Genomic DNA, 18180 nt, shown 5'->3' with positions numbered 1-18180 from the left:
AAAGTTGTGGATCATCCAGGCCCAAGTGCAACCCATCATTTGCAAGGCCAAGGCCGTGGCAAAAATGTATACAGAAGTCTAAAGAATCTTAGGATGGCCAGAGCATGAAGCCCTATGCGGTACTCGATACTTGGCTAGGTCCTGAACCCTCAGAGCCACAGGGCCCCGTGTGTGGTGTGTGAATACACAGGTAGGTTACTCCTGGAGCCAGCCCTGACCAGGGCTGCAGGGGATTTGAATTCAGAGGGACTGCAAAAAGGCTTATGGAAAAAGGAATTGAAGGATCAATTTATTTTTTAAAAAAGATTGAAATCCATGCCGTTTTTGCAGAGCATGCATCTCTCTGAACTCTTTCAAGACAGACACATGAAGTTCAAAATGGTTTGCATGCAGCCAGCCTCAGTGTAATTCTCTTTTCCAGAAACTTCTTCTAGCACTCAGGGACATAGAGGGCTCAGACCACTTTTGGAGAAATTCTGTTGGAAGACTCAGCCAATGCCAAGTTGACTTTTTTGAGATTTAGGGTTGTGGAGAAACAACCTTTGCAAAACCAAAGATTCTAAAGGGGAAGCGAAGCTCCAAAGAACCTCAAGGTCCCTGCCACCTCTCAGCTCTCAAAGGAGGTGGTTTCCCCCAGGGGCTTCTGGCCCCTCCTGGAAGGAAGCCCCCCACCCCCCAGCTTGTGTCCTACCTCTTTGCAATTCTGGAGGAAGTTCTGCAGCTCCAAGTTGTTTCTTAGCAGAACTGAGGCGTCCTGAGCTTTCTCTTTGTTCTTCTTGTGCCTGGATGGATTGGGGAGACAAACTCAAGGTCACAGTAGGGCTAGGCTTGGGGTCTGTGTCTAGTTCCCCTGCCCTCATCCCACCAGGCCCCCTGTGGTACCTGTCTTCAATCTGCTGCACCTTCTCCTTGATTTTTGCTGAGTACATGTTACCCTGCTCCACCAGGCTGTTCCCAGAATGCACAGGACCCAGGATCTTATCCTGGTTGTTTTCCATGGACAGCAAAAAATCCTCAAACTTCCGGATGCCAGCTTCTGCAGCTTCCAGGGAGTCGGGGGGCTCCAGGTGTGCCAGAACATATTCCTGTGAAATGAGCATTTGGACGGGGCATGAGGGTGATAAGCCAAGGTTGTGGCTGGGCACCTGCCAAGGCTTTCACGGCCAACAGCACCCTCAGGAGTTGTATGAGGAAAAGGCATGACTCCCCCAGGCCTCACCCCTCCCCCAGGGCAGAGAGCCAGCCGCAAGGACGACTGCCTCTAGCTGGCCTAAGAACAAGACTTAGAACGCATGGCCGGCAAAAGGCACAGTTGGTGGCCATAGCGAGTCTCCAAGCTGGGCAATGCACCTGGAGACTTGCTGCAGTGCTGCTGTGCCCACAGACCCGTCTTCAGCCCTGAGTGCCTTCTACCTGGTTGCTGAGGATGCTTTCAGCCTGCTTGGCATCTTTCTGGAACTCCTGGAAGCCAAAGCACTGAGCGAGGGAGTGGCTGCGTCTCTCCCACATCTGGCGCAGGGCATCCCAGCAAGTGTCCAGGCCCTCCAGCCGCTGGCCCAGAAGAAGGTACTCTGGGTCTGTCTGGCCCTGGATCACCTTCTCCCCAGAGGCCTTGACATGCTGGAAGCTCTCTTGGTGCCCATCGATATCGTCCTTGATGGACTGATGATACTGCAGGAGCTGCTCGGCCTCCGGGAGTGACTCAGGCATTTCCTTTGAGGCCACAGCCTTCTGGGCCATGGACAGCCAGGTCTGAAAGTCATCCAGGTCTTGCAGGAAGGCCTGCAGCTGGCTGGCCTCCCCCAGGGAGGCCTCCTGGCCTTGCAGGGCCTGCTGCAGGCCCTGCCACAGCTCCTCTACGTACTCCTGTCGCTTGCTGATGTCTTCCTTCAGCTCAGGATGTGACTCCATCAGTCGCTGTGACTCTCGCTCCAGAGAACCCACCCGGGCCTGGATGGCGGCCACATCGCGTTCCAGCCCTGACAGCTTCCGCTGGATGGCGATAACGCCGGCCAGGTCCCGCCCCAGGTCCTTGGTGGACTCCACCACTTTTGTCTTGTCCATGATCCACTTGCTGGTCTCCTCACAGTCCACACAGTAGTTGTGCACACGCAGGGCCGAGTCCACTGCCTCCCGCCGCTCGGACACCATGGCCTGAAATTTCTGCCACCTGCAGGATGGAACACAGAACCGGGCGGGGGAGACAGAGAGATCGCCTGTTCCTTAACTCTTCCAAGATTTCCCATGAGTCTTCCCCATAAACCTTAAATACTGAAAAGTAAATGATGGAGCGAACAACTGGCAAGTGAGCTGAATTCACAGAACCCAGTAGATCAGACTTACCCAATCTGGACCCGATTTACCCAGGACACACACACGGCCAGGTATCAGTCTGCTCTCATGCTTGGCAATGTGCGAGCAGAGACGCGATTGTCCGGGAAAGCAAAGAGGCTGCACACTGGTGTGGTTTTGGGCTAATGAGGACAGCACCCCCAACTTACAGCAGTTTGATTTAGTTTTCCATTCTATGAAAGCAAAACACACTCAACAGGAACTTTGGATTTTGGATTTGGATCTTTCCTCAGGCTAGCGAAAGGTGACATGGTCCTCTTGCAATGTCAGGCAGAGGCAGCAAACAGATCTCCCAGTGAGCTCTCCAAACATGAGGGGGCTAACAGACAGGGAGCTGTGTGACTTAACACGACGGTCAGTGGACTGGTTGTGTTCTGGTCATTTTCCATTTACAATATTTTCAATTTACAATGGGATGTAAAGTATGGGGTTGTGAGCACACACACCCCAAAATCTAAGGTTCCCAGCTGCCCTGGAGGAACCATGCAAATATCCAAGGCTACATTCCAAGTGTCCCAAAAAAGATCACCTGCAGTCTGGGAAAAAAGGAACTGGCAAAAAAAAAAAAAAAAGAGGTGGGGGGGGGAAGGAGGGGAGGAGGAGGAAGCATGCAATTCCCAGCCTTCAGGAGCAGTGTTGCCAGGGAGCAGGTGTCTGGGAGTGGGGATTGGTTGTGGCATCTTTTCTAAAGGGGTTGACCATCAAGCCACACCAGACCACTCAGGGACAACTCCACTTGACCCAGGTACCCATTCTACCCCCACTGGAATATACAGGGCATTCAAGAAGGTGCCGAAGGCTCGTTTACTCACTGACTCCATCTTTTTAGAAACCATCCCCCCTACCCCGCTCTCGGAGTCTAATGAAGTGTGATGGGCTTTGGGAGAATGAAGACTGAACCACACCTTGCCTTGTTGGAGTGTTTGATGAGAGAGAAATGAAGCTCACAAGCTAACTATAACATAAAGGACCAGGCACACAGCACACACAAGGCAGAGAGGAGAGAGGGAGCCGGAGGTGGGCGAGGGCAGGAGGCGGCATCTGGAGCAGATCTCAGCACCTGCATGGGAGTGGGCTCTGCTATCTTTGTATCCCCAGCACCCAGGGCATACAGGTGGACAGAGTGGGCAGGGCACATCATGGGCATTTCAGAGCAATGGCAGCCAGTGTGGTCTAAAAAGCAGTTCTGCACACAGTCTGGGAGGGGCTGAGGCACCTGCACTTTGGAGAATGCATTGGAAACTGGGAGAATGGAGCTGAGGGTTTTCTCCGAGTTGGTCTGACACCAATTATGAACTGAAAGCGAGGGGCTCCTGGGAGAGCCATGTCCTGAGGCTGCAGGCCCCATGATGGGTTTCTGGTCTTTCCATTCTTTTGGTGGCCTCACTGCACAGAGGAGCAGGCTGTGGTCTGGCTGTGTCTGTCTCCGAAAGCCACACGTTCCCTCTACACTGCTCTGCCTCCCATATGAAGCTGACTGAGCCGTTCTAGTCTGTATCACTCAGGCAGTCTGGGGTCCAGGCTTGGTCCAGGGCTCAACGAGGATGCATTGCTTGGTACATCACACATTCAGAAAATGATGCTCATACATTAAGTGTTTGGATGACTCACATGCACCAGGTTGGGCAGAAAAATTTCAGTTGTGTTCCTGTTCTGTTGTTTACTGCCCATTTATCATATAGCTATCATGTGCCTCGCCCCAGGCACTGACCTAGGCATGGGGGAATTCAACCAAGAGGAGAACAAAGTCCTTAAGTAGGCAGAGACAAATCAGCAAGCCAGAATCTGCACTGGCGCTGTGGCACAGTGGGTTAGGTGGCAGGGAGGCAGGATGGGATGAGGGTAGAGGAGGACAGTTGTTCTAAAAGACTCTAGAAGCCCCACACATGAGAGAAGACTCGGGAGTATTCATGTGTTGGAAGGGCAGGCCCAGAGTCGAGGTGCACAGACCCCAAGGAGGCCGATTTTCACTTACTACAGGATCATGTGTCCCAGCCATGTGCTCCAGCCCCCGCCCCATGCCCCAGTCCCAGGCACCCAAGGTCGGGTGGGGTAGCTATACTGGTAAGTGAGCGAGCTTTCACCCCCAGCCACGTTGGATGGCATTGTGAGTTGATGGCAAACCTTCTTTCTGGTCCCTCCCTCCCATCAGAATGGCAGGTGCCTTGGCAATTTCCATGTGGGATAATCATGATTTAGGAACATGCAGAGATCAGCACACCCTGACCACAGCTTGCACGACCAAGCTCTTCCTGTCTGGGAATTTCTCTGGTTTGGGCTTGCTTGAGCTTCTCTCCAGTTCTACACCTCCCCACCCGCCACCAAATCCATCGATCTCTTTCACACACACACACATAGCCTACCAGCCTAAGGGAGAGCCAGCGGTTCCTCTGTACAAACAGAAGCACAGCAGAAACTCCAGAACCATGGGTGTTATGACAGTCATCATCTCCCTTCCAGTGAGTGGCTCTCCATCACCCCGCCTCCCCCATTCAGGCTCCCAACTGTGCCCGATCTTCTCTTGACAACCGAGTCTTCTCTAAACCCGTGTTCCAGGTGGCCTCAGGATAAGCAGGAGGGAAGGAACCAGGGAAACTGGGAGGCTGGGTGGGGTCAGGGGGAGCACATGGTCCTGCATATGCAGGGAATGCAGCCATTTGCTGCATCCTCTGAGCTCCTCCAGGAACAAATGGGCAATTACACTCAGCTCTGAAAGTAACCCCACCCCTAGCCTACACACTCTACGGCTCCCCCAGGCTTAAGGCAGCTCTGATCATGAAGCTTGCTTGGGGCTCCTTCCATCAAGCCAGCCTCATTTTAGCATGGGTAGGAGCTTCCTTTTAAGGACAATTCTCAGTGAGCAATGTTCCCTGCCCAAGGAGGTCTGGGCAAGCATGGTGTGAGGACCTCCTGGCCGCATTATACCCACAAGCATACATGTGCACCTCTTGCCCCCACCACCTCACAAACCCTGGGCTGCTCACTGCGCAACAACAGCCTCCCTCCTTGCTTCTACAAGTTCCAGTGGCTGAGAGAGATAAGGATGTCAGGGGTACACACATGGCACCCTTGGGGGCGGGTGGCAGGTGCTTGGAGAAGGTCTCACCAACCCCCAAGCCCCCCGGCTCAGCCCACCTGGAGTTCAGGTTGTCCTGGTACTGCTTCACTTCACCGCTGCGTGGGTGGCCACTCTCCATCAAGCTGTTGGCCGCCAGGTTCACGTCATCAATCTGCGTCTTCAGCGTCTTCATCTCCTGGTCCAGGATGTCGAATCTGACATGGACAGAGAAAATGAGGTTTGTGGGGGCGGCCACAGACACGGCCCGCCAGTGGCCACCCAGTCTCCCTAAGTTCTTGCTTCTTCTTCCAGCCCCCACACATGCTATCCAGGTGAGGTGGGTAGGTGGGTGGGCAAGGAGACAGGTAGGTACATCCTATTTTTCCCGTGTCATGGTTTATCGTTCTTAGGATCAGGTTAGATGACAGCTGGTCATGTGTTACACAGACCTCTGGCTGCAGTGAAGAGAGGAGGGCTGCAAAGATTCCAGTAGGGGCAGGGCACCCATCATCCATGACACCTGCTGCCCTTCATTGTTCCAGGTACCACCCTCCCTCCCTCCATCCTTGTCTTCCACACCTGAAGCCAAGGATGCCCTCCCTAGCCAAGGGCTCCATCGTGGGGTGAGAAGGGGCCGCGGGGCTTGTGGCTGTGAAAGCTCCCTCCAGTAGGGGAGAAGCCCAGGACCCTAAGCAGTGCAGAAGCACCTTAGCACTGCAACCCTGGACCTGGCATGCTGGCTGCTGAGAAGCCACACAGACTGGGGCTCACTGCCCACTGGGTGCTGATGGAATCAGAACATTGAAAGGGAGAGTGGTCCCTCAGATTGGGTCTCTATGGCCCCTGGAGGGTTCTGGGACTTAGGGGAGGTCACAGTAAGGCTGGAGTTGGCAGGATCCCTGCTGCCCCACCCTGATATCCAGGGCAGCTTGGCTTTCCCTCTGGGTCATGCTGGAGGTCCATGTAGGAAGGGACATTTCCTTCCCTAAAAAATGGAATGAAAAGAAGTTTGCTTTGGTGTGAATTTTGAATTCCATGCATGTTTTCTCATAATATGAATTTTCTTTTTCCACAAACTTCTTAGAGACCATCCCAGGCATAGATTTCAAATTTCAAATTTTTTTGCACCCAAATCAGCTCATATTGTCCATGAACTTTGTGGAGTCCCTGTGGCCCGTTCTTTGAGCAAAGCCTGATGTGGCTGCAGAGTTGTTTGACCCCAGACCCAAATCTCTGTTGGAGAACCAAGACCCAGGAGGGTAAAGTGTCCCAGATCACCAAGGAGCCAGGATAAAAGCCAAGCTTCCCAAAGCCTGGGGCTTGCAGTCCAGCACTTCTCAGAGAGGCTCTTGCTGCTCCGAGGCTGAGCCACGCTGGCTGGGCTGCAGTGTGTAGTGGGGGAGGAGAAGTCTCAGGGTTCTGACCTGTGCTGGACCACCTCCAAGTCCTCCAGCGTGTCTGGGAGCTCCATCTGCTTCAGCCACTTCCTCTTCTCGCCCATCCACAGCTCACATGCATCCGTTTCCCCGAACACCGTGTACAGGTCCAGGGCGTCCTGCAGCCTCTGGCGGCGCAGGTCTGCTTGGGCCACCACCTGCTCGTAGAGCTGGCGGAGTGTCTGCAGCCGGTTGGTCACTTCGGGGGAGTCCTGGGGAAAGTCTTTGGCCTGCAGCTCCAGGTGTTCCATCACCCCACGGCTCTCCTCCAGCTCTTCCAAGAAGTCTTTGTGTTTCTTGCCCAGGGCCCGCGTGGCACCTTCATCCTGCCCCACATCCTCACCCGAGAGCAGCCGGTGGGCATCCTGCAGCCAGGCCTTGAGGTCGTCGGCGTCACCCTGGAACTGGAAGAAGTTCTCAGCGTCCTGGAGGTTCTTCTTGCGGAAGGCCGCCAAGTCCTTGAGCTTCTCCCATTGCTCCGACACCTCCCGGATACGGGTCTCAATCTGCGGGTGCCCAAACTGCTTGCGTGCCACCATGCTCTCGGCCTCACGGAAGATCTGCTCCAGGTGTGCGTCGAGCCCGCGGAGCTCGTCCTCGAAGGCCTTGTGCTTGCGCTGCAGCAGGAGCACGCTGGTCAGGTCCTTGCAGTAGTCCAGCGAGGAGTAGATCTGCTCCTTCTCCTTGATCCAGCTCTCAGCCTCGTCCATCTCCCAGAAGAACTTCCACAGCCGCTTGGACTGCTCCAGCTGTGCCTTGCGTCCGGCCGCCATGTTGCTCAGCTCAGCAAAGCACTGTTCTAAGTGGCTGACCCGGTCCTGGATGACCTGTGGGTCACAAGGCTGGTACCCTGCGGGGAGGGGGGTTGCAGAGAAAGACAGGAGGAATGAGGACAGGGGTTCAGTTCTCAGTAGAAATGTACAACAGGAAATTAGCCTTGTTGAGCTCAGCAAAAACATGCAGGTGATTATGTCCAGGAGGAGGTGCTTAAGACCTGATAGTAGCAGCCCGCCCCACCTCATCACAACCTCAGTAGCAAGAGAACGGACAGTGGATGATGCCTGCTGGGGAGCGGCGAGGGCTCATGAATGCCTTTCTGATGACAGATGACCAAAGCAGCTACCTGCTCCCCAAAGAGTGTTTATTAATCTTCAAGTTTCTTTTCCCAGCAGTGCTTGGACAAAGAAACAGAATTCTCATGGTGGATCCAAGAAAATGCATGATGGGTGGGCTACTTGAGCCACAGGATGGTGCTCAGGCTGTAGCAGCCGCAAAGGAAGGGCCTATGGGAGCGGGTTTGTGTCCTGGCTGTTCCACTTCCTCTCTAGTTCCCTGCTTACAGCCTAGGGAAACAGTAGAGGATGGCCCAAAGCTTTGGGACACTGCATCCACGTGGGAGACCTGGAAGAAGCTCCTGGCTCCCGGCTCACTCTGGCCATTGCGGCCATTTGGAGAGTGAACCAGCAAATGGAAGCTCTATCTGTCGTTCCTTTTTCTCTGTAAATCTGATCTGCCTTTCCAATAAAAATAAATCTTTACAAAACAGAAGCTGCAAGGGTGACACGTTCAACCTTACCTTTGCCCTCGGTGAACTGCAGGGTAGCCGTGGTGATGGCCTTCACCTTGTCCCCCTGGATGGCAATGTCGGCCTCCATCAGCTTATGCTTCTGCAGCAAGTCCTCAACCTCCAACAGATGCTTCCCAAAGTCGGCAGACAATAGGTGGGCCTGGCAGGGGAAGCAGAAGAGGCTTCCACATCAGAACAAGAGCTCCCTCCCAAAGCTTTGTCGAGGTACAAGAGTACCTGAAAACACCCTTGGCTGGGACTGGTGTTATGCAGCACCAGCATGCCCTATGGGTATCCATTCAAGCCCCAGCTGCTCTACTTCCAATCCAGCTCCCTGTTCTTGGCCTGAGAAAGCAGCAGAAGTTAGAGCAAGTACTTGAGCTCCTGCCACCCACATGGCAGATCCGGATAAAGCTCCTGGCTTTAGCCTGGTTCGGTGTTGGCCGTTGCTGCCTGCTACTCTCTGGGGAGTGTATCAAATGGACTGAAGATTTCTCTGTCTCTCCCCCATTCTCTCTGTAATCCTTTTTTTAAAAAACTGCTCTCAGAAAAATGGATTAAAAATAATTTTCTGTGCAAAAAACTGAAATGCATCTGTTTTTTTCACACGATGCATTTTTTCATGGGAAAGACTTTAAAAACATTTTTGCACCAAAATAAACTTGTCTTTTAATTCAATGTCTCATAACCTTTTCGAAGTGCCCTTGTGTCTGACCCAGGGTGAACAGCATGCTGCTGGAGAATGAGGGGTGGAGGAAGAAGCTCAGAGCAGGTGTTCATTCTTGGGGGGATGCTTTAGACTTGTCCACAGGGCTGCCCTATGGGAGCTCAACCGCACCTGCCTCAAGGACTGGAGCCCAGGCATGTACATTTTGTTTTTTGAGACGCAGGAAGAGGAAGAAGCAGAGAGAGCCAGCCATAACCCACTGCTACTTTACTCCCCAAACACTTTCAACTGCTGCAGCTGGGCCTGGCCAGGAGCTGGAAATTCAGTCTGGGTCTTCACGTGGGGTGTCAGGAATCCACTACTTGAGCCGTCTTCACCTGCTGCCTCCCATGATATATATTATTACAAGTTAGAATTGGGAGCCAAGACAGGACTTGAGGCCAGGCACTCTGATGAGGCACTTTAACTAAGAGGCACTTTAACCAAATGCTCAGCCTTAGCATGTGTCATTTTAGAAAGTTCTGTGGGGGCTGGTGCGATGACTTAGCTGTCTAATCCGCCACTTGCAAGTGCCAGCATCCCATATGGGAGCTGGGTTATATCCTGGCTGTTCCAGTTTCCATCCAGCTCCCTGCTTGTGGTCTGTGAAAGCAGTGGGGGACGGCCCAAAGCCTGCACCACATATGGGAGACCCAGTAGAAACTCCTGGCCATTGTGGCCATTTGAGGAGTAGATGGAAGATCTTTGTCTATCTCTCTTCTCTGTGAATCTGTTTCAAATACATCAATCTTGAGAGAGAGAGAGAGGCTCCATGGTCAGTGTAACATGTACCCTTAGTTAAGACCCTCCCCTTGCAAAGGGGGAGCTGTGAATTCCCCAGTTGGCCCTGTGTGGCGAGGGGTCTGACTCTGGACCAGATTGTTGGGTCCTGATTAGCAGCTGTGACCATGAACTTCAAACCTCTGGGTTGCTGGAGTTACCATGGACCTGAGTGGGTGACATCAGCCTGGAATACAGAGAGCCAAGCAGGAGACAGGCAAAGGCCATCAGGCCCTGTGCTGTCTCCGTTTCTGTTTTGACTCAGGGACGTGATGGGTGATAGGGGAGTGTCTAGCTGGTGGGGTGTTGGGGGCCCCGGCCCACCTTGATCTCATCCATCCAGTCGATGCTGTGCAGCATATCCTGGAAGAGCTTCTGCAGTGTCAGGGTGGTCTCGAGCCGGCGGCGCCGGGCCTGCAGTAGCTCCTGCAGGTAGCTCCACAGACGCAGCACGTTGTCCTTGCGGGCCGTGACACGCTTCTGGTCGTGGTAGTTCTCCTTCTCCAGCTCCTGCGCCAGGTCCTCCAGTGCCCGCACCCGCTCCTCGTAGGCGGCCGTGTCAGTCTCAATGGCCTCGTGCTTCTTCTTGGCGGCCTCCACGGCTGCCAGGTCGTACCCAAAGTTATCCTGTTCCCAAGGAGTAGAGCAGGCAGGCCTGGGTGAGACTCCCCTGGGCTCACTCAAATACAGAAGACTGACAGGTGTCACCGGCGTAGCCGCGGAACTACAGTAACGGGTTAGTTCTCCCACCTTCTGGCATCTGCATCTGATCTTATCAGAACCAAGTTCCCCAAATCCAGTGTCCCCATGAGGACCTCTCAGGCAGCTGGTGCCTTTACCGCCTGTGAACTCCCAACAGAGCCCTCTGGGGGCCGCTGGCTCTCCAGGCCTGGGGCCGGCAGTGGGGGGCAGCTGGGAACAGATGGTCTACCCACATGCTATCTAGGGCGCGTGTCCACTCTCAGCGTTATCCCCTTGCTGGACAGAATTTAATTTGATTCCAAGCTCTAAGTGGGAAGGAACAGATGCTCTGATTAAAAAAAAAACTCAGCTCTGGGGGGCAGTTCTTAGCTGGTAAAATATCAGGCTACCTCAAAAACTTCACAGAATAATTGAATGAAAGCAAAGCTTTGAACAAACAACTCTGACATCCATCCATTGCTCCCACCCAACACACAGTTACAGGAACTTTCTGGAAGCCCCTGGAGCTCAGAGTCCACAAGGCAAGGCACCTCTCACAGATGAGGCATGCTCTGACTTTGCTTCATCTCCTGGGAACACGTGTAACCCCTACTTCTGGGGAAGCCATGGGCTCACATAAGACAACATGGAAGGCTTAAACATGAGTCTTGGGTGCTGGCCTGCAGAACACAGAGAGGGCTGAGCAGGGACTCCAGCCACACTGGGAGTGGGGGGATGGGGACCCTCCTGCCGTCCCCGCGTGCCCCGTTACCTGGGCCACAAGGCGCTGGTTTTCATTGAGCCATGTCTCCCTCATCGCAGCCTTCCGGTCAAAGCGCCGTGCTAGCTGCTCCAGCTTCTCCTGCCGGATGAGCTCGCTCCTCAGGGCCAGCTCCCTCCGGTACTCGGCTTCCTCCAGGCTTTCCCAGGCCTGTGTGAGAGGCAGCAGGAGAGGGCTCAGGGCATAGGAGAGACACCTGGGTGTTGGGGAGGGGTTCCACCTCTTTCAGCTGAGCCTGTGGGAGTTCAGGCATCCAAGCAGAGTCTGGGGTTCTTAGGGCGGGGCGGGGCCCAAGCAGGCCAGTAATGGCCTTTTGGTTTTACAGCTGGCCCAACCAAAGATTCGTGGAGCTAGTCAGATCGTCCAGTGCTCTCTTCCCCAGACTCATGGCCTGAAAGAAATGATCTTCAGAAAGTTTGTTCAGAAAATGGAAGGAAAGGGTAAGTTTATTGTGGGGCAAAAACTGTACGGAAAGCCACGCACGGGAGCCAGTGCCAATGCCTGCAGTGTCAGCATCCCATGGGGGTGCCGGTTTGCTTCCTGGCCACTCCACTTCCAATCTAGCTCCCTGCTAATGTGCCTGGGAAAGCAGCAGAAGATGGCCCAAGTCCTTGGGCCCCTGCACCCACATGAGAGACGCAGAGATGCAGAGGAAGCTCCTGGCTCCAGCCTTTGGAACAGCCCAGCTTCACCTGTTGTGGCCATTTGAGGGGTGAAATAGGAGATGGTAGACCTCTCTCACACATTCTCTGTCCTTTCTCTGCAACTCTTTCCCTCCCTCTCTCTCTCTCTCTCTATATATATATATATATATATATATATATACTTGATCTTTTTTTAAAAAGAAGGCCGTGCATGGCTCTCCTTCCCCTACCCTCACCACCACACACACACGTGTGCATTTCCCATGAACTTTCTGAAGATCCCCACAAAATGTTTTTCACCTGTCTGGTTCCCTCTAACAACATCCAGGTGAACTTAAAGTCGCCACATTTCTGAAACATACGGGTTTCTTCTGTTACAGGCAGCTTCAAAAGGCAGACTCTAACGTGTCTGTAGGTGGGGCAGGAGTGTAGGCTTGTGACCTTGAAGCACCAGGTCCGGAGGTATCCCTAGGAGCCCCCTCCCAGAGAGAGTGGGGCGCTCACAGTGCCCAGGGTCCGGCTCCCTCTCAGGCACTCAGCCGCCACACCGCAGCCAGCAGCACCGTACCCGGTTGATGTCGGACACCAGCTTCCCGTCGTGAGGTGTGTACACTTTCTGGTTGTTGGCTCTCATCCGAGATTGGATGGTAAAAAGCAGGACTTCTAGATTCCCCTTCTCCTGAAACCTGCAGAGGAGACAAAGACCGGAAGTTGGATCCTCAACGCCCTAACGTTGCTCATGTCAGCAGGGGTCCCTGGCGTCTTAGAGCTGGGATAGCAAAATGTAATTTCTTTTAGCCCTTGCTTCCCAGAGGAATGGCTACATAGAGTATTCTGGTAACTTCTATCGGTGTCAGGTGCTACCAGTCGATGGCAAGAAACCCTTTTCTGCTCTGCAAAGGGTAAAAGCTTCTGACCAGAGGCTCAATCGGGTTTTCTTTTTGCATTTTATTGAACGAGTCAGCAAATCCCGGAAGCCGCATTAGCCAGGTGAGAACTGAATGTCCTGAAAGCTAACTGCACCTGAGTCCTAATGGGCAAACCCTGGGAAGTTTCCAAGGGGGTGGGGAGGGTGGCTCTGAGAGCACTACAGGTGTAGTAGACAAGAATGGGCAGCAGGGGGCATGTGTGGCACCAGGGGACCAAGCTCCAGGTCACAGCATACTGACACCATCCACTTCCACCTCCTCAACGTGGTAGCTGAAGATTCCCACCCTGGGAAAAGACTAACAGACCTCCATGCTCCCAAGCAGGTAGGAGGGCCCAGCTCCGAGGCACTGTCTACACAGCCAAGCGCATCCGCCTGAGGTGCAGTGCAGTGCTGGCTACACGGCTAGGCATTGCCATCTGTACTGAACTGAGGTAAGTGTGGGTTAGTGCCAGACCAGAAACCAGATACTTGTTTCTAATACACGCTAGACCAGGGTCTCGCCTTCCCACCATTCCGAGTTATAAATGGGAGGGTGGCAGAGGGATGAGGAAGGGACAAAATGGAGGGTTCCACCAGTGAGCTAGGGACCTGTCTCAGGGCAAATGGAAAAGCTAATGGCAGGGAGCTGGAATGCCCACAGGTATGTTGTGCATGAGTGTGCCCAGACACATGCATGCTTGTCTGGTTGTGTGTCCATTCAGATATCTGTGTGCATGCCCAGTTGTTCCAGCACACGTGTGTAGGGCTGTGTGTCTGCATGTACATAAATAGGGCTGTGCAAGCAGGTGCTGTAAGCGTGTCTGTCGGAGGGCATGAGTGCCTATGCTGCAAGTTTGCACGGCTGTGTGTGCGCATGCACGTGTGGGTGGGGTAGACGTCCTGAGTAGCAGGCTTAGCGTTCTGCCGAGCAGCAGTGACAGATGGGAAAGAGGAGCATGCAGGAGCATCCACAAAGCCCCACAAGGAGAGCCTGGCTGAGAACTCCAAGGTCATTGCCAGAAAACCACCCAGCGCCCAGGTGAGAGAGAGCGTTGCTTCAAAGCCACTCAGAAGCCCGAGATGTCCCTCTGCGTCCCCTTGGGGACCTGGGTTGGGAGCACTGTCTCTGAGCTGTGCCCAAATAGCTCCCCCAATTACCCCCCTTTAGCAGAGTTTCCAGGCATCCTTCTGAGGAAGGACACCTCAGAGCCTCCAAGATGTCTTAAAGTATTTACCTTCTGTTACACATGGCTAACATGCTCCAAGGACCAAGGCAAAGTTGTAGCGACAACAGGCTATGAAATCAGCTCCAAATACAGGACTGGGGGGTGGGTCTGACAGTGTACAGAGCTAAACCCTCTGAACTCATTTCCCACCAGCAAGTAGCCAGGGAGTAGGGTGAAGAGGGAGCCTAGGACTGGGGACAGATGTGCGGATCCCTAACCCAGAGGCCGAGCAAGCCTTGCCGAGGTGCTCTGCCTGGCCTGCAGGGGCATGCGGTTTCTCAGGCCTTGCCACCCACCCTCCTGGGGTGCCAGGGCGCTTACTTGGGCGGCTTCTCCACGGTGCGGTAGGTGCTAAAGGCCTGCAGCTGCTGCTGTACCCCAGCCAGCGAGTTGGCAAACTTGCGGTTGTTGAGGACGATGATGGTCTGCTCGATCCAGGTGAGCAGGTCAGAAGCCAGGCCGCTGTACTTCTCAATCATCTGCTCGGTCTCGATGGCGTGGTCGATGACCTACGGAACCACCTCATCAGCAGGACCATGCCATCGGGGTGGGGGGCAGGAGTCCACCCACAAGGACCAAAAGCGGGGTGTCCGGAAGACAGGGTGGGTTGTTCTAGGTTGGGTCTGTGGCCTGAGCCCCAGGGGTGGACTGGAGGTGAGTGACACTCAGGGACTTCCCCTAATCCCCCCATTCTACAGATGGGTAAGTTTGCTGTGCCATAATACTGGCCACCAGCAGGGCCAGGATTTTGTTTTGAGATGCATCTTAGAAAGGGAGGGCCGCCATGTGCTGGGCTTTCTGAATGCCAGGCAGGCACACAAGGATGAGTAAGAGAGGGCAGCTAATCTCTTACCTGTAGTGCTGGGTACCAGTTCATGTCCTGGCTGCCCTGCTTTCAATCTGACTCCCTGCTTATGGCCTGGGAAAGCAGCCAAGGATGCCTCAAGTCCTTCGGCCCCTGCATCCATGGCTCCTGCTTTGGCTTTTGACCAGACTAGCTCTGGTTGTTGTGGACTTTTGGGGAGTGAATCAGCGGTTGGAAGATCTCCCTCATTCTTTCTTTTTCTCTTTCTCTCTCTAACTCAAATAAATCAAACTTTAAAGAGGGGAAAAAAAGTAAAAAATACTTCCTACCCTGGAGGAACCAGCAACCCACCAGGGAAAAGAACCTGCAGTGAGATCTTGTATAGTTGCATGCTGGTTCCTGGTATACTGTGGGAACAAATCTAAGAGTTCTGAAACTACAATGAGTAAGCCCAGCAAATGCCTGTGCCAGCCCTCGTGGGTATGCTATAGGTGCAACAGACCATGAACTTGCTTGGGAACTCCACGTGGGAGCCCTCGACATGGCCCTGAAGGAAGTTGGGGCTAGGTATCTGCACCCCTGTGCCCCACCCCTGCCCACTGCAGCTGCGAGCCTGGACACCCAGCTCTTCAAATGGAGTGTGGCTGCCATGGGGAGCATGGCTGCTGTGGGGTGTGGCTGGCATAGCCGCCATGGCTCCGGAGTGGCTTAGTACCTTGCCGACACGCTTGCCCTCCACAGCCAACACCTTCATCTTGGAGAAGTAGTGATAGAATGCCACCACATAGGTGATGATGGACTTCTCATCGGGGTTCTCTGTGAAGACATCTGTAAGGGCGAAGGGTGCTTGCTCAACTCCCACCCAGAAGCCAGAGGGCCAGGGTCCCAGAGTTCAGCCTGCCAGTCCTCCGGCATCAACTTCAACTCTGGGCCCCACGTTGACAACCCACAGGGCACGAACCTAAGAATAAAAGATCAAGGGCTCAACAGAGCAACAGAACTGCACGAACATCACAGCTTGCAGAAGAGGGAATCGAAGTCCACAGTGAGTCTCCCAACAGGTGAGGTTCCAGGGACCAATCCGCCTCTACCCCACTACCTCACACCTGCAGCCTACCTTCCACATCGTTGGCCCGGCTCCCTCCAGCATTGTGAGTTCTTTTCTCATCACTGCAGTTGAGGGCTGGCCAGGGGAAGGGGGGGGCAGGGAGGCTCACCTTCGGGGTCAAGCAACGGAATGATGCCCAGCTGGCGCTCAGCCACGTCAAATGCATGCTCCAGGTTGTGGCGGGCATTGGAGTCCTTCAGCTTATCAAAGTCGATCAGGTCAGGCCTGCAGAGGACATTGGACTGTGAAAACAGAGCAGCTACTCTCTTGCTTCCTACTGGAGCGACTAGCAAGGCAAGCCTGGCATGGGACAAGGACTCCTGGCTGTGGCAAGAAGGCAGCCAGGCAGCAGAGGAGAAACGAGAGAGGGAGACAGCTGTGAGCACCAGGGTGAGAGCAGCTCGTGTCCCACCAGCCCCAGGGACACTGTCTCGATGGCTCCCACTTCTTACCGGTGTTTGTGGATCAGCGCATTGAAAGCCAGGCCATCCTTCCAGCTGGAGGTGAAGTTGGTGACATTGACGTGGGGGTAGCTACAGCCAAGAGATATGTGAAGAGCTAAGAAACAGATCTTTGATGACCCCAACTAAGGGCCCCTAGGCTAGGAGAAGGATGGAGCTATCCCTTCTTGAGTCGCTTCACCATCAAAGGTATGACCCCAGCAACTGCAGGCAAGAATCCTGGATTCCAGGCTCTCCCAGTAAAGAATCGGGGGAGGGCACACTCTATATCCACCATGACTGTTGATGTTCAGTGTGTGCCTTGGGGGATGGATGGGAGGCAAGAGACAGCCAGTGGCTGCTCTGCAGGTGCATACCCTGCTGTCTTCATCTGACACCACAAGAGCAAAGCGTCCTTGGCTGAGCGGGTCTCCCGGCCTTCCTGGGTCTGGACGACGATGTCCTGAATCTGAGAGGAGTGGGAAGAGAATGAGGGGAAGTGTATTTGTACCTGGATCTATCCCTTCCTGCTTCTCTCCTCCAGAGGCAGCACCATCCCAATAGCAAAACCACACCCTGAGGCCCTGGTCCCTTCCCTGCCACCGAGCAGCCAGGCCAGCATAGAGCTGGCTGGCTATGGTCAGAGCACATCACTCTACTCTCAGGATGCTGAGGCCTCCCCATGGAGGCTGAGAGCCGGAATGTTGGACAGTGTTGCATGTTCATTTATCACTCCTCTTGCCTTTTTGGTCTTCCCAATTCTGTTGTTGTTATTGCTTACTGCGTTCCACTGATGCAGAGTGAGACTGGTCACCCAGGACTGCTAGGATGGGGTCTTTAGGCTATCCTCTCCCCCTGACCTCATCTCCTTAGATGAACAGCTTTCTGTGCCTCAACCAACAGTTGCCAGGCCCTGTCTTCCCTCCCTCACCCTTCCTAAATTTCCTAATGAATAATCTGGACCTCAAACTTTAGGGTGAAGAGAGACAAGTTTTTGATTGTCATTTCAGAATCCAAGAAGTTATATGTGTGAGGTGAGGAGGGATGAAAAGCAGGTCTTCCTGGGAGATCTTAATCCAGCCACTCCAGCATCTGTTTCCCCTCTCTGAAGGCCCCCATGGGCCAGGCAGCTCCCCCTGAATGTCAGTCGTGATGCAGAAGATGCCTGGCTCCTCGAGCAGCTTTTTCACACCCTCCTCCCCCCCAGAGCATTCACACTCACTCACACCCTAGTCCGTGAGAGCACAGGCTGCTGGGTGGCTCCGGGACCCACCTGGAAGCGGAGGATGATGGTCCAGATGAGACCCAAGACCAGCCGGTGGTTCCCGTCCACTATGTCGTGGGAGCCCATGTTTTCCAGGTGTACCCGCTGCTCTTTGAGGAACTGCAGGGCCTTGTCCACATTCTCCAGGCAGTGGATGCGCATCTTCCCCTTGGTGGGCTTAGGCTGGGGGACAGCGGGCATCCCACCCCGTGGGCATGCAGTGACTGCACCGTCTCACACACTCTCTCTCCCTGAGGCAGCTGGCTGCAGCAGCTCCTGCCATCAGCACCCGCCCACCTTCCACCCTCCAGGCTCAACTCCAAGTGCCACCACCATCATTCATAATCCCCTTTCTGTCCCTTATCTCAGACACTCGGAGCTTGGCCACCAGGCTGCACCAGTGCCCACTGAGGCTAACAAGT

General features: G+C 54.1%; 1 protein-coding gene across 3 annotated transcripts in view; it reads right to left on the bottom strand.

Annotated features, from left to right (window-relative positions):
• The window catches only part of SPTB (spectrin beta, erythrocytic), a 120856-nt gene that overhangs the window by 24108 nt on the left and 78568 nt on the right, over positions 1-18180 (bottom strand). For all 3 annotated transcript variants that reach the window (XM_058655137.1, XM_058655140.1, XM_058655138.1), the window contains exons 4-18: positions 17768-17941; positions 16872-16963; positions 16507-16587; positions 16164-16279; positions 15662-15774; positions 14463-14650; positions 12574-12691; positions 11353-11511; positions 10224-10526; positions 8423-8573; positions 6835-7696; positions 5488-5625; positions 1414-2170; positions 883-1085; positions 692-782 (exon numbers count right to left, since the gene is read on the bottom strand). In XM_058655137.1, the coding sequence (XP_058511120.1) occupies positions 692-782; positions 883-1085; positions 1414-2170; positions 5488-5625; positions 6835-7696; positions 8423-8573; positions 10224-10526; positions 11353-11511; positions 12574-12691; positions 14463-14650; positions 15662-15774; positions 16164-16279; positions 16507-16587; positions 16872-16963; positions 17768-17941 (3546 nt within the window). The remainder of the gene's footprint in view (positions 1-691; positions 783-882; positions 1086-1413; positions 2171-5487; positions 5626-6834; positions 7697-8422; positions 8574-10223; positions 10527-11352; positions 11512-12573; positions 12692-14462; positions 14651-15661; positions 15775-16163; positions 16280-16506; positions 16588-16871; positions 16964-17767; positions 17942-18180) is intronic.

This window comes from Ochotona princeps, chromosome 26, assembly GCF_030435755.1.
Source record: "Ochotona princeps isolate mOchPri1 chromosome 26, mOchPri1.hap1, whole genome shotgun sequence".
Classification (NCBI taxonomy): Eukaryota; Metazoa; Chordata; class Mammalia; order Lagomorpha; family Ochotonidae; genus Ochotona; species Ochotona princeps.
The sequence above is the reverse complement of the archived record's forward strand: the minus strand, read 5'-3'. Positions and strand labels throughout refer to the sequence as shown.